The 21,618-nt window shown below is 44.2% G+C and overlaps 1 protein-coding gene across 2 annotated transcripts in view; it reads right to left on the reverse strand.

Annotated features, from left to right (window-relative positions):
* Positions 1-312: 312 nt before the first annotated feature.
* WRAP53 (WD repeat containing antisense to TP53) overlaps positions 313-21,618 on the reverse strand; it is a 104,050-nt gene continuing 82,744 nt past the window's right edge. For both annotated transcript variants that reach the window (XM_085636708.1, XM_085636707.1), the window contains exons 9-11: positions 11,373-11,476; positions 6,810-6,953; positions 313-4,990 (exon numbers count right to left, since the gene is read on the reverse strand). In XM_085636708.1, coding sequence (XP_085492834.1) covers positions 4,744-4,990; positions 6,810-6,953; positions 11,373-11,476 — 495 coding nt within the window. In that variant the 3' untranslated portion in view covers positions 313-4,743. The remainder of the gene's footprint in view (positions 4,991-6,809; positions 6,954-11,372; positions 11,477-21,618) is intronic.

Below are 21,618 nucleotides of genomic sequence, written 5' to 3' on the forward strand. Positions count from 1 at the left end.
TTAGGAACCAGTGGAGTACAGCAATCCTCCACAATTAAGCCAAGATTTATCTACATTTGCTAAACTGTTTACAGTGTCTTCTTGAATGTGCCACATCAAGATGTGGAAAATTAAGGTTTACCAAGTGGTTGAGAGGGTGCACCAACCCCTACGTTACCAGCAAAGAGTGGAACAAGAGCAACACACTGCCACCCACAGAATTACAAATTGCCTAGCCAGGTATTCAGCATAAACCTAACCACTTTAAAATCTGCGAGGGACAGCGTGACCCTTTTAGGATAAAGACAGAATAAACAGTCACTACGAAAAATATCCTGAAGTAAATCACAATGACTTTATTTTAATAAATAACACACATTTTTTCAAAACATTGTGTTTTGGAATCGTCAGAAAAATATAAACCTATTGGGACATAGAAAGGTATATTATTGCAGAATGAGTGCATGTTTGGGGGCTATACGATTGGTCAGGGGAATTCTGGACTGCGGATTGAGCAAAGTTACATGTAGCGTGAAATTGTCCCAAATGTGTATGGAAAAGGAAGGCATAAGATCTGCTGGAAATGTTCTAGTAACGCGATAATAATTTACTTTTTATTACTGCGTCTTAGCTCACTTCAACTTCAAAGTTTGTACAGTACTCCTCATCCTGGTTTTGTACCAGCACAATCATTGTTCACACCATAGCTACCCCCAACAAACACAATTACTATGGGGTGTTCTGTTTTTTAGCTTATCAGGTGATGGAAAAGTTAAGAAGAAAGTTTCTTTCCAGTTACAATTGTGCAGCAAATTGTCTGTTCTAGATAAGCTCGTCTTACAATATTTAGGTTCTTGAAAATGTTTTGAACGAAGCCTTCAAGATTTTAATACAAGAGCAAGCTCTCATTAGCCCACCTACATGATTTCCAAAGAAGCAATGAAAAGGGCACTGTTGGGTTTACAAGTACATTCCACATTTCAACTAGTAAAGGAAAAACACAAAAGAAATCAGATTTCCGAGGAGGATGGATTGTGGCTCTGTGAGGAGTTCAATGACAGCCTATCATCACGTCTTGATGACGTGTAATGCTTATTGCTGGTCTTCTAGTGGGAGGATGTTGAAAAGCTTTACAGCCTGAAAAATATGTGGGTGTCTGCAAAGGGAAGGTCTTTATTCAGGAGCGATCGAACTTCTGAAGCAAATTGAGTTGAACGACACATTCATATCCCATGGTCTGGCTGCTGTTTTTAGAGAGCAGCTCACTATTATCACATTTGCCTGCTGAGGAGGCTGGAGTGGACATCTGAGTTTGGTTCTATGTAAAACACAATGGTGAAAACCAATGTCACAGGTAAGTAACACACACTTTCACTCATGACAGATGAACATGCTTTGTGTTACACAGCAAGAATCATATCAGATAAAGCAGGAAAGGGGGAAATGCACTTTCTTAATGGACTCCTCTTTGTTGCTTGGTCTTCCTGAGAAGCTTGGTGAGCATTGGAATCCCAGCAATAGTGTCTTGTGAAGATTTGTAATGTGCACAATGTTGCCTTTTATCCAGATTTCAGCTGATTGAACATTTATCAAAGAGCAGCAGTCACTACCATCCGTCTTGTTGAAAGTGTGCTAGAATTCGCAGACCATGATCTTTTTGTGAAATGGTATTGTTATTTGATGTGATGAGATGACCATCCTATGTGATGCAAAGCCTTTTGATTCATACGTCATGGATGGCTATTCAGGCTTGAGACGCAAACTGATAAAGGGGCATTCATCTGTAGAAGGTCTCAAACAGCAAGCATCAACGTAGGGGCAATGATGACCACAGTCTTTTGAGACCACTTCACATTTTCAACTACTCCGTAAATTCATAGCATGGGAAAAGTGTACAGAAATGTCCTTTACATAACAAGAATGCATTCAGACATACATTTTAGCTGAGATCCTGACAGTGGAGACTCATTTTCTCTAGTCATGAACACATATGTAGCAGGAGTAACTTTGAATCCATCACTGGGAAATAAGCATGCTTCCGGACAGTTGAATCATCGAGGCACACATGGCTAAACCACGCGTGCCTCTACAACGCATAGTTAAGGCATATTCATGGTTAAGGTGAGCGTGGTTGACTTTGCAGGAAAGCGGAATGCGTGGCTTAGACCGCGTTGTAAAGGCTGTTTCCTCTTTTGGACTGAAGCTGAATTTGTAGAATAGGTGTTGTCAATTCTACATAGAGTAGAGGCGCTGGATGAGGGTCCCGCTGTGCTTGATAATGTATTAGGCAGCCACGGCATTGTTTGAATTAAGACCCAACTCCAAGAGTTTCCACTTTTATTGACACCTGCCAATCTATAGCTTTATTTTTGATTGTCCTTTCCAGAGCTACGTGAGCCACTGGAAAGGACAACGGAGGGTGGAATGGGACCCCTTGTGGCCAAGAGTCTGTGGCATGAATGCCTTACTGAGCGCCTTGTAGCTGTACATTGCACAAGCTGATTAGATACAATTGTTTCCTTACTAAAGAATAGCTTGTGTCTTTTCTTTTTTGGGACCCACACTGCTCTCCCACATAGTGCTACAAGCAATGAGCTATTGGCAGTCCTGCTTAGCTGCATGCCCATCTTCAATTGGCTGTAATCAGCATTGCGAAACTGGATCTAGAGGGAGTTCTCTGGGCGCAGACTGGAACCATGAGTGCAGTTCTAGATTTAGTAAAAGGCCAGGGCCAACCACGTGTGTCTTCTAGAATATTCTAGCAAACCAACTGCTGAGCAAACGAAAATGCTGCAGGTTCTAATGGCAGCTTCTGATAATATGGGCTTGTAAAGTTGTCGCCACAAACCCACACAAATGGTATAAATGAGAACAATTAATGGTAACATTTCAGATAACCAATACAAGAATGTATGTCTTATGGGGAGAGTTTGGGCCGTATGCCTCCAAAAACCTCAACTCACCAGAGAATGTCTCAACTACTGCTCTTCTGAATAGTCTACATACCGCCCCTCAAACCTAGCGAGAGATTTAGAAGTCAAACAAAGACTTGGCGTCCAACTCTGCCTCAAGACTGTCAGAAGAGATACAGTAGAGCTATGTTTCAATGTCAATGGTTTAGAGGCCAGGAGCCCTTGGTGGGCTTGAAAGAACACACTGTGTACAGGCTTAGATATTGAGGTTTAGGCTATTGGAGATAGGCCTTAAGGTCTTTGGCATGGCACGGATGCAAAACCATGTTTTTAGGACAAAAGCTGTTGACATGCTCACGTATGTTGGTGCAAACATAGATCTTGACCAGACATGATGTTTTCCTTTTCTGCAGGTTGCAACCCTCATTCAACAGTCCTTAATTTTAGAAAGGTAGGAGGTAGCTGGACTTTGAGGAACACTTCCTGCACTGGCAAGGAACTTGTAAACTGGAGGACAGCTTTTGACCCCTCATCCGAAGAATTTCACATGACTGGGCAATCCCATCTAGCTCAGCTGATCCCTGCACCCATACTCATTGCCGCCAGGAGTCTTAGTGCAGGCACAAGGAAATTCAGATTTAAGATCAGTAAAGCTCATGGTTGGACAGCAGAGAGAGTCTCTCATCTTAGCTGTCAACGTTTGCAGCATCCCAAACACTCTCTGATAGGTACATGTTCAAAAACGTCAGCTGTGTCAATGATCCATAACAATACATAGACATCCTGTTATGCAAAAGTGGTAGCAAACAAAACTCCATTGCTGAACAGAAGAGCTTTTCTGAAGTAGTTTGCAAGGTCTATTAAGAAGAGGCTAAAAGAAAGGCACACAAACTGATACCCAGAAGGACACAATGACATACAAAATAAATTGAGGATGGTGTGAGACTAAAGGGGATATCAGGGGTTCTAGGTGGTGTTAGTATAGTCTCCAAACAAACACTTGACAGAAGCCTAAATGTTTTGGGTTTTTTCCTTATAAAGGATTGACTAAGGTCTAGATAAACATCACATGAGTATTTTGATGGTGTGAATCTACACCAGATCTTGATTGTAAAGAATGGCAAGTTTCTGGCTCCCATAACTGCTATCGGAGAATATGCTGCTTGTTGGAACAGTGAACATTTCTAGGAATACCCTCGCCCTAGACTAGCAAGTCCTCTTCCATCTTCCTGTGAATTAAACAGTGGATCTGACTGTAGGGTCAGAGTACTGAAAGGGTTGGACAGAGTGAGGGACAGGACTGAGGTGAATTTATCAGATAACAGGTATGCATGTACTAACCCAATTATGCATCTTAGGACTATTCTAGCCAAAAGTCACTATCCCTAGTGGTAACCAGTTCTGGAATAGAGCTAGTGGGAGGGTACTTGGAGAACAGTTGGCAAAAGTAAATTCTCGAGAAGGAAAAGCAAATGGATAACAGGGTTAGGGTGAGAGACAGTCATTAGTATAGAAGAGCAGGGCAACTCACAGCAGGCTCTGGGAAACCTGAATGGTATGACTAGCTGACAAAAATCATCACTTTCAGAGAGTAACACAAAAGGTATAGTAGAAAGGTAGAACATAAAATAAATCCTGCTCCTTTGACTTCTAACTCGGATAAAGGATTCGGGATTGAATGTTACAGGTAGATTGCTGTACGTCAACCCTCCTTTTGGTGGGAGCTGCAAGGTCTCCATTTTGCTCAGTGTAGGTCGCTTAAAGTCTAAAGCAGTCATTCCTCTGGGAGAGGTCGAGGGGAGCTACTACAGACCGTGCCGTCCCAAAACTACAAGGGATGGTGCCACTGGCTTCAGAGTTCAGTCTCCCCATGTGCATTCTCACCAGTCTGCGGGGCTGTCAGACACTGCCCTTCTTCCTCCTCCATCTCTGGGCCACCGCACCACCAAACCCGCAAGCAGTTCTCACTCTGGATGTGCTTGAGTGTCATCAGGTCACCATCTGTGCCTTCTGTGTCATCCTCGTCTGCACTCTCGCAGAGGTCAGGGAATTTTCGCTGGCCGGACGAAGTGGCTAGAAGTGGCATGTTGGGGTGCAAACTGATCGGGAGAGAGAAATACGTGCTACAGTTAAAGTGCTTGCTATGAGTCCCTCCTCTTGGTTTCTGGATAAGCCCCCTCAGTACAATCCCATCCCTTTCCCAGACCACACCTTTCAGCAAGCGAGGAGGTGACAGGGCAACAGTGGTCCATAAGCTGCTTCTTAATAAAGGCACCAAGTTAACCAGTTCTTGGCATCCACAAAATGGCAGACAGACAGACAGACACAATGTTATATGTATTTATTATCATTGTTGAGTGTGGTAGGGTGCAGTGAAAGACAAAGCCTTGAGTAGGTCAGGCTGCACCTCCTTTCCCTCTTCGATGATAACCAAGAACGTTACTCTCTGTGCATTTGCATATGTGGTTTGTGCCCTTTTTTCATGTTCAATAGTTATAAACACAGGACCAGACCACAATCTCCATGTAAAAGCCCACAGTGTGAAGCAGTGATGTTCAGGAGAATGAGGATATAGAATATCCAGAAGATTCAGCGCCACCGTAATAGGAACATGTGATCGGACATTGGGCCTGTCACAATAAATGTGTGAATCTATGTTTATGAGTCCACTTGCTCCAAATAACAGGTTTTATTGACAAGTGCAGCGTGTGATAGGATATGTATTACCATTGTTGAGTTTGAGAAAGGGCCATGACTCAAGAGAAGGGAGATTTTGAGTGGGTCGAGCTCTTCCTCCCCTCCCTGAAAACAGGTACTACATAGCAAATTACACTGTGCATCTGCATAAGGTTTCCGGCATGGCATATTTTTATGCATGCTTGTTTTGTTCTGAAGAGGCCATGCAACTATATGATGTAGACTTTAAAACCGGCCCGTTTCTTACACTGAACACGTACGTGCCTGGTTTTCTTTCACAAGAAAACCACTCAACTTATGCATAGACTCATTACTAAATAGTCATTCCATTTTTATTTAGGGAAAAAAAAATGTATAAAAATGTCTATCTTTTTTTCGATAATATTATGCTGTCAAATATATATTCACATTCTTACTCATCCTTTATCTCTAGTGCTCTAGAAAAACAGTATGGCACATAGTGTGAGACCAGAAGACCCTAACTCTAACCCAGGTGACTGCACTTTACCAAACTAGGTGATCCATGTGGCACAAATGTACCACCAACAAAATTGGGGAGCAAACAGAAATAGAAAACACACCACTATACATGCTATTAAAAAAAACATTTTACTTGATGTCTATAAAACCCTAAAAACATCACTTCCATTTTCTCTTTCCTAAATCCAAAGTTGTCCCCTGTCTAGTGTTTATAAATGGAAAAGTCAACCTACAGGAAGCAGCATGCACAGTGATGGGAGCTGAAGTGCCAAGGCTAGCAGAACATCTTGCATCTTCCAAGAGAACAGTGGCAATCTGGGCTTTTCCTTCTTTGAACTGTTAAATTAAACCTCTTGCATGGATTTTTGTAGAATATTTGTACAAAATGTGTTGAAAAGTGCAAAATCCAGTAGTGAAATAAAAATTGTAAAATCAAGCATTAAAATAAAATTGCACCAAGCACTTGCAAATGTTATAGACCTCGCAAAGTACGAAAGGCCGAGTTTAACTCTTGGCGGTTTAATCTTGTGACAAGTATGTTGGAACTATATCAGCATCAAAAGCATGAAACCACTGGAGTAACTTTCCCAGGTCCCCTTCTTAGATCATACTATTTCCCGCCAGGGACAACATTTAGGAAAAGCACAGTCGATAGGGCTGATGATGAAGAGGAGAGACTGGACATCATGCAACACACTCACTACAGAGCCAGGTGAAATCGAATGCAGCAAACTCGCTTACCTGACTCCATTGACGCAGTCTTTGTGTGCCTGGAACTGAAGCACAGGCTCCAATATCGGATATTCATTGCCGGTAGGAGGCAAGGTGGTGTCCCAAACTGACACCACACCTTCTGTGTTGCCGCTCACAAGATACTGGCCACTCCTACAGGAAAGGGAAAGTGGCAGTGAATGCGTGGCAGTAAATGCATGGCAGCTGGGCTTCAACACAGTATTGGGGTTTCGTGAACACGGTCAGCAGAGCAACAAGGTACATGACAGATCAATGCCGTCCCCTCCAGCTGCTTCAACACCCTCCACATCCTCCGAAAGACCTTCAAATGGACCACCCCGAATTAAGAAAGAACGTCACCCACAAACTCATAACCAGCAGACTGGACTACGGAAACACCCTCTACGCTGGGATCAACAAGTCGCTGCACCACGAACTCCAGACCATACAGAACACCACAGCCAGACTGGTCCTCGGCATCCCTCGACACGAACACATCACCCAACACCTGCGGAACCTCTACTGGCTCCCCGTCGAGAAGAAAGTTACCTTCAAGATACTCACCCATGCCTACAAATGCCTCCATAACACCGGAAAACAATACCTCAACAAAAGAATTTCCTTCCATGTACCCAAAAGAATCCTCCAATCCGCCGACCTCGCCCTCGCTGAAACCCCGTGCATCCGCAGAACCAGACCAGGTGGAAGAGCCTTCTCCTACATCGCGACCAAGACCTGGAACGAGCTCCCGATCGACATCAGACGTGCCCCCTCCCTGAACATCTTCAGGAAGGCACTCAAGACCTGGCTCTTCGACGGAGCTGAGCTCTCGTCCCCCCCCCCCCCCCCCCCCCCTTACCCCTCCCCAGCACCTTGAGACCCTCACGGGTGAGTAGCCTGCTTACAATTCCCTGATTGATTGAAACATCCCCTGAAAAGAAAGACTGCCTTTCTCACGGGGGTCCAGCGCACCATACAAACAAAACAATGCAGCATTACCAAAATGTATGACCACTCCCTCTAAGGACTTATAGGAACCACAGCAAACACAAAATGGGGCAAAAAGGCAAGCCTCCAGCTTCAACTGGTAATTGATGGCAAAAGGGTGGGAGATGGGCTTCTGCACACCAACACTGCTCTGTTAGCTCCTCCCTCAAAACCACCCCAAAGATTCCGATCCATCCTGCACCCTTAAGAAACGTCGGACAATTTTGGTGTATTAAAAACGGAACACAAAAAAACCAACAAATGAAATGCTTTGTTTCAATATCTTCAATATTAACACTGTTCTTGTAACCCTTTTTTAATTTAAGATCGTTTTACTGAATTTATATAAGTGAACACAAAGATAAAAAGGCAATATGAAAGCAATTATTACAGAAGAAAGGGAATACACAAATATGGAGACATCTGCTGTTCAACTAAAGCTTCCAATATTTAACTGCATTTTACAAAACGTATCTCAACTCAAATGACATTAGATAGGATAACCGTCCCCTTTGTGAAATTTATTACATGACCGAACAACCTGATACTGTCACTTGAAAGTCTACCTTTCATAAATCCAGTCTGCTACTAACTAAGCAATGATGGTAATTCAGTCTTTAGTCAGTCTGAGAAAATGTTAGCCTAATTTCATCAGTCAGGAAGAACAGCCACTGTATGATCAGGGCCTGCACGAGTACCATTGTCACCGTGGACCAGTGAATCAACCAGAAAGCCCCAGTTTCCAATGGGCCTTCTTGGCGGCCTGCAACCACATGTTGGCAAGCCTCCCACTGTGGTAGAATCACACGCGGAGTCTGTGATAGTCATGTATGAGGGACCCAGAACTCAACTCATACCCACTACATCACCAGTGGTAAGAACCCAAGCAAACAAGTGATCTGATTTACATGGGAGCCTTATTCATGTTTCTGCCAGAATTCCTTGGTGACACGTTTGTCTAGGGTCACTCAGAGGGGGACACCGCATAGAGGAGGACAAAAGGGAGGTGATGCACCGGAAGAAAGTTGTGACCAGAACTGACTGTTATTTCTTGGAAGATTAGGCTGCTAGTATAGCTAAATATTGGGTATGGTGATGCTAAGTAGAGAGGATGGTAGGGGATGTGATCTATTCCATTGGTTGGTGCTTGACCCAGTTTGGGGGAGGGGGGGAACAGAGTTGGATAGGGCAACTGGAGTCTTTCATACTAATGGATCTTCAAACTAGGCCAAGGACAACCCTTTCTACACTTCACTCTCAGGGTAGCGAGGGCTAGCAGTCACAGGCAGTTGCTCAGCACTTAATCAACCAACAGATGCAATAATTTCAGTGTCTTGTCCACTGCTTATCTTTTTAAGAAAACAAAGTACTTTTTAATCTTACAGCAGTACTTTATACTACACAGTTCAATTCAGCATAAGCAGTAGTTCTGTATTAATTTCTGCATAAAAACATTTTAGCATGTATGCGGAACAACTTAACATGGCTTACTGATAGGCTACTTAAAGAAGACCATAATGGAAATAAACTGTAGTAATCTTACTCTACATCTTCACACACTTGAAAACAAAGGTACGTGTATTTCAATAAAAGTGGATGAGACACACTCAAATGAGGAAAACTCTTGTTTTATCCCATTGTCATTCCCTCACATGCATATGGTACCGTTATACCATGACTGAAACTTTAATAAAACACATTACAAAGAAAGTGAGGTAGAATCTTACAACTTTTAACAACTGACCTATCAATAACTCAGAGCAGTAGAATGATATGAAATTGATACTTGAACTAGAACAGCAACCTTAGAAGTAAAAACTAAATTAACAGTTCATCATAAATCTACTCTTGAAAACAGGAACCAAATGTCAGAACCTGAGGAGCAGGTCTTTCCAGAGTAACAGACCAAGTACATGAATCCAATGTTTTGTTCAGAAACCCGAGGCGGATGCTACAGAAGGTTGGGATGCCAAAACCTTCGGCTGCATTGTCTAAGTTTCACCTCATGCCTCTCCAATCCCCCACCAGACGCTCACTACCCCTTTTTTGGTTTTTAATCTAGTTTTTATTAGCAGGCAGGTCAAACATAAAGGCACTTGGAAATGGTAAGGGCACATGGAGCCACGCACGACAAGAACGTGACCTGCACAACATCCAACACAAATGCAGGATGATCAAGGATTCAAATGCTTCGCCCGGTCCCTTTATCTCATTTTTGCAGGTTCTTTTCATCCTTATTTTGTCCCTTTGTTACGGGTTTTCCATCTTCCTGTTCTCCATTCTTTCTCCCTTTTGCGTTTTTGTCTCTCTTGCTAGGGTCAGACATCTCAAGAGAAAATATGAGTGCCGGTCCCAATAAAAGAGTACTGGTGGGACCCACGTTAAATCTCCTGCTCAAATTAACCACTGGGTCCAATCATAAGACAAGCACAAACTAAACCAATTCCCATAAAATATGAAAACCTACAGGTGCCACTATAATATGAGGTTACCAACTAAGCCAGATATGCTAACTTTAACCAAAAACAGTGATTCTATGTGTGCTGCAAGGCAACAGTGCTCACATGTTCATATCCTTATTATAATCTCATAGGAAAAGGAGTGAAACAGTATCATCAAATGTTTGCATCTTACCTTTACACGTGATCATTATTCTGTAAGGTCCTTAAAATGTGCATCAAATATCCGTTTTCCTACCTGTGGTCAAAGATACAGAAACTTTTTCTTATTCTTTACTTTATCTCTTGCAAAATCTTGAGCAAATGCAAGTCTGCATTCTTCCCACTCAATGTTGGGGTTCTTCTTGGCCCTTTGAAGTATCAAGGTGTAGTGAAGAAAGCCTAGTGGGCTCAAGAGCATTAGCCTAGGATAATTACTATCCTTAATCTAATGTTCAGGCACTGTATGTGCCCTTTCAATGTCCAAGTCGCTAGGCATAGTAGTATTTACTTTTGGGAGACTTCCAATATTTTTCCGCATTAATCTGCATCTTTCTCAATACCCTCAAGGAGGCAAAAAATCCTGATATTGCCTCATCTCCTGGGATTTTCTAATTCTGTTACATAACTGGCCAGTCTCTAAATCTTGAGATCGTGTTCTTTAAACCTCTTATTTCTCAAAATACGAATAGCATCCCGATTGCTTTCCCTAGACTTGGAGCGTAATTAAGAGTTCTGTGGACTAACCCGTGGGGGTGGTCCCTGGACCGCCAGACTGGCGGCCCATCCGCCGTACTACAACAATGGCGATGGGACCACTACAGGACCGCCACAACCACCCAATCATAATTGATGAAGTATACAAAAAGGGATGGATGGATGGAATCTGCTTGAATTACTCTCAGCCACCGGTAATTATTCAGGAAGGCATCCAATCCATGGTTACTTTGCACTCCACACCACCTCAGTTTAGACCCAGCCATCTGCAAATCAGGCTTGACCTTGCCTTGCTCTAATGGTAACAGTCCAGCCGAAACTGCCAGTCAGGTTGGGTCCGGACTGTTCCCACTGCTGCAGGGTCGAGACCAAGAGATATATTGTTTACAAGTGGTCAGGTTACAGATAAATCAGAATATCAGCAACTCACGTTTCCAAGTCGAAGTACATTCTCTGGTTGGTTGTCACACTCCGCATCATGGAAAAGAGCACTTGACCCGGCTGTCGCAGATCCCAGGCTAGAATTTCTGGATCCTAGAAATAACAGTGAGAAGAGTTGCATCATTACCAAGGTTTGTATCCCATAAAACCAGGCATACCTGGAACTGTTATTACCTGCCTACCAAAGGTCATGACAATCATTCAACCAACACTTTTGCTTATAAGTTTACAGACAGATGGAGACTCTTGCTCAAGCTAGTTCAAGTCAGAAAAAGCTTTTATGGTATGAACATGTGACTAACATTTGATGATGTGTTCAAAATTAAATAAACTTTAGTTGCTTAAAATGTTGCAAGGCTTCCTCTGGGTTTAACCTTAGAGCCAGAAAAAAGGTGTAAGCCACCAATCAATCAATCAGACATTTGTAGAGCGCGCTACTCACCGGTGAGGGTCTCAAGGCGCTTTGTGGGGGGGTTAACGGGGAGGCAGCTACTGGTCGAACAGCCAGGTCTTGAGTAGTCTCCTGAAGGTCAGCAGGTCCTGGGTCTAACGTAGGTGGACAGGTAGGGTTTTCCATGTTTTGGCGGCGAGGTGGGAGAATGATCTGCCGCCGGTGGTCGTTCAGCATATGCATGGGACGGTGGCGAGGTGAGTGGAGCAGGCGGTTTGGAGTGTAGAAGGACAGTCGTTTGTTGAGGTATGCTAGTCCGGCGTTGTGGAGTGCTTTGTGAGCGTGGGTGAGGAGCTTGAAGGTGATCCTCTTGTTGACCGGGAGCCAATGCAGGTCTCTCAGGTGGGTGGTGATGTAGCTGTGGAGTGGGAGTCCGAGGATGAGGTGTGCGGAGGCGTTTTGTATGCGTTGGAGTCTCTTCTGGAGTGTCGCTGTGATTCCTGCTTAGGGGGCATTGCCATAGTCCAGCCTGCTGCCTACAAGTGCTTGGGTGACCGTCCTTCTGGTTTCGGTGGGGATCCATCTGTAGATCTTGCGGAGCATGCAGAGGGTGTTGAAGCAGGAGGAGGCAACAGCGTTGACTTGCTGGGTCATAAAGAGCGTGGAGTCCACAATGACTGCCAGGTTGCGTGCGTGGTTGGAGGGTGTCGGGGCAGCTCGCCGCGTGGCCAGCCACCAGGAGTCGTCCCATGCTGAGGGGGTGGGGCTGAGGATGAGGACCTCCGTCTTGTCAGAGTTCAGTTTCAGCCGGCTAGTCTTCATCCAGTCTGCGACGGCCTTCATTCCCTCATGGAGGTTGGATTTGGCGGTGACCAGGTCCTTGGTGAGGGAGAGGATCAGCTGGGTGTCGTCGGCGTACGAGATGATGTTGAGGTGGTGTGTTCGGACAATGTTGGCGAGAGGTGCCATGTAGATGTTGAAAAGGGTTGGGCTGAAGGATGATCCTTGGGGTACGCCGCAGGTGATCATGGTGGCTTCGGGCGGAAGGGGAGGAGGCGGACTCTCTGGGATCTGCCGGTGAGTAAGGAGGTGATCCAGTCCAGGGTTTTGTCTCGGATCCCTGCGTCGTGGAGGCGTGTGCGCAGGGTGTGGTGGCAGACGGTGTCGAAGGCGCCCGAGAGGTCCAGGAGGATGAGGGCCGCGGTTTCGCCATTGTCCAGTAGGGTTCTAATGTCATCTGTGGTGACGATGAGGGTGGTTTCGGTGCTGTGATTGCTACGGAAGCCGGATTGGGAGGAGTCCAGGACGTTGTTCTTCTCCAGGAAGTGGGTCAGTTGTCTGTTGGCGGTCTTCTCCATGACTTTCGCTGGGAACGGGAGCAGGGAGATGGGTCAAAAGTTCTTGAGGTCCTTTGGGTCTGCCTTGGGTTTCTTGAGTAGTGCGTTGATCTCGGTGTTTTTCCAGCTCTCCGGGAAGGTGGCGGTCTCGAAGGAGTTGTTGATGATTTTACGGAGTTGGGGCGCGATGATGGAGCTTGCCTTGTTGAAGATGTGGTGGGGGCAGGGGTCGGAAGGTGAGCCGGAGTGGATGGTGTTCATGATCTTAACAGTCATTTACCCGAGGGCGTGTCTTGCGGGCCACTGGCAAGACCACAGCTGGTTTCACACCATCCCGACTATGGTGGACCAACAGCAAATCTCAGGTTCAGTGTATAAGGGATGAGGTTGAAAGTCTATTTATAGTCCCAAAATGTGGAGTTGTGAGAGTGGATGACAGAGAGCGGAAATAGAGGGTGGCACTTTGGACCAGCTATCAATTGCTTTGGAGATGGACTTGAAGCACACAACAGGGTGTCTGTCCCAACACGAGGGGCACTTTATCTTATGAGCGCAAAGGGCTGTACAATAAGCCAACTTATTATGACAGACCTCCCTGAAGGCTCACTAAACTCACAGCTACCTTGCTCTCCTCTGTTGTGGTCTGCAGCAAAGGTTCACAAAATTCCTCTACTGCATGAGGACTCTTGTTGGCTGGTGCGCTTAGGTGATTACTCTATGCAGCTTGCTGTGTGCACAAATTATTTGTGGAACTCGCTCCCAACTAACAGCTCATTGTTGTGGGTTAATGGATGTACATCAGACCCACAGAAAGTACAAAAATATTTAAATAAAAAATGCTGTTTTTTCCCGGGTCAAACAGTCTGGTGTTGCCATGAAGGAGATATGCTTAAATGAGGGACCTGCATCGATAATCAATGTGGGAAAGAGGAGAAAATTTAAACATTTTGAGATTAAGGAAGAAAATAAAGGTATTCTTTTTTAAACAGACTGTAAAAAGATCAGGCTGAAAACTAGTGCAAGCCATTTGGGTAAATGAAAATGCAATTGAATACTCACGAGTATGCAGCCATACATATTTAGGAAATAAAATAAGAGAATTGGTCAGCCATTCCATCTGACTGGTGCATGCAATTGTGAGGAATTTAGAGCCTGCTTTAAGGAAACAATGAACCTTTGAGACTACAGATCCAACAGGATGTGAAGGTGTGAGAAGCAATCACACAGTGTCAGCAAGAGGAGCGCTCCTAAACTGATAAACACAAAAAGTACTAGTAGATTTTTAGAGAGCGAGCAAACCGCTCCAGACAAAGAATATAAAACGTCTCAGACTTTCAGAGTGAGAGTAAAACTTTGGCTCTTTGAGTGATATGTTGTAATAAGAGTTGAGTGATTTATCCAAGAATATGATTGTACTTGGAGTGAAAAACCAGCATATCAAGTTTCCAGAACAACCAAACCATTATGTTTTCTAGTACTTATATATAGCAAGCATTTACCACTGATGCAGCATAATGATGGAAGATGTGTGTGAGGGCATCATCCAGAGGAAGAGCTGGGAGCAGAGAGTAAAAGCCTAAGAGACACTCCAATAATGTTGCAGTGTTTTCTTTTTCTTTTTTTGCAGCAGCTAAGTATGTTACTGTGGTAGGAGAGGAGTTAACCTGTATGCAGCTGAAGGTCCTATGTGAGGTACAGGAGGAAGAAACAGAAGAGTGAAGTTGACCTATGTGGAAGGTTGGGTGTACTGTGCGAAGACAGAAGATGCGATACAATGGAGTCATTGTGGGCTTGCCAATGCAGCAAAGAGGGCCGGTGTTGCAGTCAGCTGTCAATGTAAAAGGGTATTTTTTTCACAGATATTTTGGTCTTGAGTAGCAATTTCAAGTGATCCTGGTAGAGATGCCAAACTGCTTTACAGGTCACTTATCCTCTGAGTCACTGGTACCAAGGTTTCTGAGAACAGCTCAGTAGCTCAATGAAGCTCACAAGGCATAACGACATTTGGCAACTTGGAAGTGAATTTGGTGGTTTGTGTGTCGTTAAGCAGCAGAGGGGAACCAGCAGCAATACTACTAATGGCTCTATTACCTCCAGGTTTCCACAATGTGGCCCAGACGTGAGGTATAGAATCACTAAAAATACTTAGTTTTCACCCAATCGGTTGAAGTGCCGCTGACACAATAGCCCTCGTAAGATCGACCCAAAAGTAATATACAAGGAACACAGAATTACTGTGTTACACGTCATCAATATGAAAATACAGTGAATACACATCACTAAGGTACCAGGAACACAATAGAAAGGTTAGTGACAAAACAACCTTATATACTCGCTCAATAGCATCTTGCTAGGCTTGTATGTTGGCCATCATACAGAGAGATTAGAAACAAGCAGAGACCAGAAACCAACAGACTCTTGGAAGCCTGCTGGCAGAACAACACCTGCTACTGTAAACCAAGGATAGACAATGTCTTCTGACAATTCACGACAATGAAATGGTGTTTGCTATCATTTGCACACACTACCAGCTGCCAAAACAATATACACATATGGACATCAATGGACTTTACCTACATGGCTGAGATAGTATTCACAGCCATCAAGGTCAACCAGCAAGTCACTCTTCAGCAGCAGGGGTGGGTGTGTGGGGGGGGGGGGGGGGGGCAAGATGGCAACGTGTGCAGTGCAACCACTGGAGCTCCACAGCAGACTCAATATTTTCACCATGAATCCCTACCCCCTCAGTGCTGGTAAAGCCCTTCTCGAACCCTGGGGCCCCCGCACTGCTGGAAACTGCCTGCGAGAGGTATGGATGGCACAATAAAAGGTCAGCCTGTAAGTGAGACTGGTATTGGAAGGGGCTCTGGACTGCATGCTGATCTGTAGTTCGGTGGCGAGAGCAGGTCCCCTGGAAGGCTATGCAGGAGGAGTGGCTGTAGGCCATCCTGAGGCGGTAGAGTGGACTTGAGGAGACAGTGAAGGTGAATTTTGCCCCATGCTATTAAGAGACATGCCACCAAACAAAAAAACAACTAGGTCTCATGTGCAGCCATTAACCCACAACAATGACCAGTTAGTTGTGGGCGGAGCTAGATCCACAAATAAATTGTGCACAAAGAACGATCCCAGAGGACTAGCTCTGTAGAGCCTCATGAAGTGTGTGTGTGTGTGGGGGGGGGGGGACCGCTGTAGATGACCCCAACAAACCTGTGCCAATTATACTTTCAAGATGGGCAATGACGAAGCTGGCTGCCATCGAGACCAAAATGTAGGAGAATACTGCTCTTAAAGGACATAAACCTGAAATATGTGATGGAAGTCTGCCTTTGCATTTCGCAATTGCTTGTGTAACTATTCTACTGACCGTGGAGTGGCATAACGCAGCCAGGATTTTGAAGAGATTGCAGCCTGCAACACCAAACTCTTCCAGTGTGGTGTTAGATTGGTGAAACTGAAAAGTGGCAATAACTGTGGCAATAACTAGGGTCTCCGTAGAGATGCTAGGGTAAACTTCTGAACTGAGAGACCTGCTGGAGCATGTAGAATCAACATTGGATGAGCATAGGGGCAAATTTAATAAAATACTGCAAGCAATGCTGGACAAGAAAAACACCCTAGAATGTAGAACAGACTTTGTGTCAATTGATGTCAGACTTGAGGAAGGATCACAGAAGTTCATTGGCTGAGTTGAAAATAATAAATCAGTTCTGATGAACAATGATGGACATGCAAACACATCTTAAGTCGCTGAAGGAGGAAATGAGATACCATAAACTGAAAGGAGAGAATGCCGAAGGGCACTCTAGACGGAACAGCATCAGGATCACTGGGATACCAGAACAGTCGGGGTCCAAACATGGATCTGTTCCTCGAGGATTGGCTCATGTCATCGGTCATGGTGGGTAAGGAACCAAACTGCTTTTCAATCGTAAGGGCACATTGAGCCGTAGGGCACCCTCCGCTGCCAGAGACACCTCTGAGACGATAGTGGCAAGGCTATTTGTCTATAGGGATGGAGACCAAATATTACAACTCTCAAGAACCAAAAGACCATATATGGGAGCGCAGTTGATATCTACCAGGACCACACAAGTGAAGTACAAAACCAACAAGCATTGGCATAGCCAATAGGTCTCGCTTTTGGGACCTTATAAGTGTTTAGCCATGCAACAGTTGCATAACTAAATACTTAGAAGGTCCCAAAAGCGAGACCTATTGGCTATGCCAATGCTGGTTTTATTTCCTGCGGGCACTTAGCAGCGGCGCATGGCATCAGTCACAAGCAAAGCTGTATGTAAGGAGGAACAATTCCAGGGCGACTTAACACCTACACCGAAAGGCCACAGGGTGCCGCCACAGCACAATAAATATTTTTAAACCGCGAGTTAGTTCGGGATTTGGGAATGTTGTAGAGGGGCAGCAGTGTTACATTAACCTGGACAGCAGACAGTGTGGCATGTTATATCGATCTGCCATTCTGTAGAGCTAAATAATATGCAGAATGTACACAATATTTTAAAACAGGAAACATGACTTAATCGGAGAAACAAAGAACGCGCAGGAAACCAAACAGAGAGATACAGGTCGAAAGGGGGAGTAAAGAAGACAGACGGGGAATGAAAAGGAATGAAATGAGGTAAAGTAAACAAGCATTGGCTGCACGGCCGTGAAATTAACGCCGCGCGGCCATGAAAGAGAAAGTGAGCCACACGGGTAACATGGTAGGGGGGGGGGGGGGGGGCGGTGAGTGCTAAAGCAACACAAGGAAGGCTGGCATATGGTGAGCACTTTCGCGGCCGCTTTCATGTTCTCAGTGGCCGCACGGCTCACTGAGAACATCAAAGCGGCCACGAAAGTGATCAGCAGGCTGACAAATGGTGCGCGCGCCCGGCGCACATGCACTGTAGTTGGCGGCCTGAAAAGCACTAGTTTGCACTTCCAAATCCCGCTTTCTATAGCTCTCGCCAGAGCAGCGCTAAAGCGCTGGCTCAGGCGAGACCTAAAAAGGGGGAAACAAAATTATGCCAGATGGGCCTTGGTTATGCTCTCATGTTTCCTGCTAACCTTTGAGTTACAGTAGGCGACAAGACCACTTCTTCCTATTGGCTTGAAAGAGGATTGGTTTTGGCTCCAATAGAAGGAGCGGCTATCCCATATGACATGTACAATCCTGACACTGTATAGACAATGAAACACAGCAGAAAAAGGCAGAGCAGACACACTCACAGATGACCCACCAGAGAGGAATCAGTTAGAGAAATGGCATAAGCGGTGGCTGTTCTCTTACTCAAAAATACCCCTCAAGCAGGTGCACCTGACTCTTAACCTGAAACGGTGACCGGATCAGATGATAAGAAGTCTCCATTATCTATAACTGATCCTGAACAATTCAAGCATATTAGATAGCTGAGAAAGAAGTATAGTATCAAGACCACACAGCTAAAACATCTATGAAGGTGACAGATTGCAGGCTACTTGCCTGGCTCCTAAAAGCTGATGCCACTAGAACACTAAATGGAGCTATCAAAACACCAATGAGTGAAAGAATTCACACAGGTGGGCATCAAGGAGACCTTTTCTAAATATTGTAACATTGATATGAAGCCTTGTGTGAGATGGAAACATGTCGATTGTATGGTTATTTAGAAGCCATGAACATTCCCAGAATTGACCCAATACAGTATCAGGCATTAGAAGGTCTAAGAAAATAGAGTCGACATCGCCATAGACCAAATGGTGCAAAATAAAAATCTGGGCACAGACTGATCCCCTGTTGAGTTTTATACAACCTACAAAACCCAAATTGTCCTGGAGCTTGTATAGATGTATGAAAATGCACGATGGATCGGGAAACTGCCAGGGTGGATTAGGGAAGTGCTAATAGTGGTCTGGCCCAAACTATTGACGTTTGTCCCTATCAACTATTGAGCTAATTGAACCTAGAATATCCTTTATGAATCTAAATGATACGTTCCTAGGAATGGTAATAGCCAGTTGGCAAAGTGATTTAAGATCAGACTGGCTTTATCCCAGGCAGACACACTTTCCTCAATTTAAGGTAATTGGATCGCCCAAGCAGGGGACACGTAGGGAGGGCCAAATACAACTGGCTGTATCTCTTGATATAGCAAAGGCCTTTGATATCCGGAGACGACCATACCTCATGATGGTAATTAGAAAACAAACGAAAAAAACGGGTTTTGGGCCTGAATTTAGAGGACGGGTACAGCTGCTCTGCAAGGAACTGCTAGCCAAGAGTGAACAGGTAAGGTGATCTCTAAACAATTCTGCATAAACAAACACACTAGACAAGGATGCCCACTATTGTTCATCATCTTTGCAACAGACAGGGAGCCATTAATATGGTTTTTAAGACAGAAAATTCAAGACTGGGGAATAAGGATGACCAACAGATAGCACATTATCTCGCTGTACGCAGATGATGCGCTCATTTATCTGTGGGAGGATGGAGACAATTTATTAGAGGAGATTGATTTGTTCAAGGAATTTGGCTATATTTCAGGTCTGAAAATAAATTAGGGTAAATGCTGCATATTCTCATGTAAGCATCTGACAGAGGTAGAATGTAGCGCTGTGCCAATCCCCATATTAGCATGAAAGTTTGATACTTTCAAGTACCCGGGATTGCACATTTATTACCCAGATGAACATCTTATAAAAAGGTAATTTGGGAAGGGTACTTACCATGACAAAGCAATCCTTTACCATTTGGATCAGACTCCTACTTTCACCAATGGAGAAGGTAGCGATAGCCAAAATGTTGGTCTGACTTAGATTGCTGTATTTCTTTGCAGCACTACCGGTACAGATCCATAAGTGGTTTATTAGGGAGTTACACTGTGCCATTTCCAGCCTAATACGAGTTTCATGGTAGGTACCACTCACACCCCAGTTGTTGTGTAATGGGCAAGGCATATTTTTTATTAAGCTTGATTTCAACATGCAACTAATTTTGCACTCTTGGGTAATAACTTTCTAGACTTATTTTTCTGCTTCCCTTTTTTTTTTAACATACATAGTAAAAACTTAAACTAAACACTGGTGGTAAGTAAGTGGTAAGAAAACAGGACAGTAACCCAACAATCATTTGATTTTACCCATGTGGGAGAAAATACCCAGTCTCATAATCCATTCAATAAATACAGTACAGTGAGCAAGTTAGGAATCTTGAAACAAGGAGCCCTGCACTGTGGTGTTGGTACTCTTCATTGCTCCACCAAATTGTCTGATTGTTAAATCCTATTCTTCCTATGCGCTTTGTCCCCTTATTGCCATTATTTGACATAGGTGGGAGAGCCACTGACGGCTCAGCTTGAGGTTCTCTTGGATCCTCAAGCCCAAAATGAGCCAAGCCTTCTTCATGCAGCTTCTGCCTTCCACCTATGGTCTAACCTCATATATTTTTATGTAAAACCAGAACAGGACAGATGTACCCGTCTATTGGCAGAATTCAACAATGTAAGACCATAAAACCTGGGATCAAATCCCGGATTTTCCATTTGACCAAATTATGTGATCCAGGTCATTGATTTATTTCACTTTGCCTCCTTTCTCTTCATTATCAAATAAGAGAGCACCTTAGAATACAGGAGTTCAGCATGGTACAAAACATTCTCTTGTGTTTGATTTAATAACCTATAATGCTGTTCCATGTTTAATAACAACCTAGACAACCCAGAGGTTACACGTGACAACTGACTTGCCTCTTGGTTTACTGGCTGCATTATTGTAAGTGCAGAGAGGGCACAAGAATCCCTGCTTTAAATCCACTTTACAGGTAAAAAACAAAAAAGCTCAGTGAGGGTTGTGATGTGCAGCCGGCTGACATGAATCCTTAAGTGTGCAGCTACTGGTCCAAACTATCAATGTAGGTTTGAATTAGTACTGGAATAACACTTTGAAAAATATAGGAAGGCGCACTATGGTTCCATACTCCTAGTGAGCAGTTTCTTTTGCCAAACTCATTGGGAAAGTAAAGAATAATCTCAAGACAAGGAACCCCTGATTTGGCCACCCCCTTAACAGACTGATCTCTGCACTGTGAAAAAAGGGGTGATTTCCAGTCTAGTTGGTGAGGTGAGGAGGACACAGACCAGAGAAACACAGAAGAACCCAGGCTAATTAATCAGGCTTCAGCGCAATGTCAGAATGAGGTAGATGAAGTGTGTGTGGAACTTAATCCCCATAAAGTGGTTATTACTCAACTTAACTACCAAACTGAATTACCGCACATTTAGAAGTTGATAAGATTTTCAGAGTCTGAGTGATGTAATATATGCTTTGTGTCGCGTATTGGTATGAATTTATTTTAAGTGGGTATTTCAGTACACATTATGGGAATATATTAATACTCGCGTCCATTTGTTGTCATTAAATGTACAGCCTATCTGTGCATTTAGCATATGTCCTCTTCCCAATGGCCTCGAAGTGTGTTTAGGGACAACCCAGTGTGCTCTAAAAGAGCTTTATATAGCGCCATATGA

Source organism: Triturus cristatus, chromosome 12 (genome assembly GCF_964204655.1).
Source record: "Triturus cristatus chromosome 12, aTriCri1.1, whole genome shotgun sequence".
NCBI classification, from domain to species: Eukaryota; Metazoa; Chordata; class Amphibia; order Caudata; family Salamandridae; genus Triturus; species Triturus cristatus.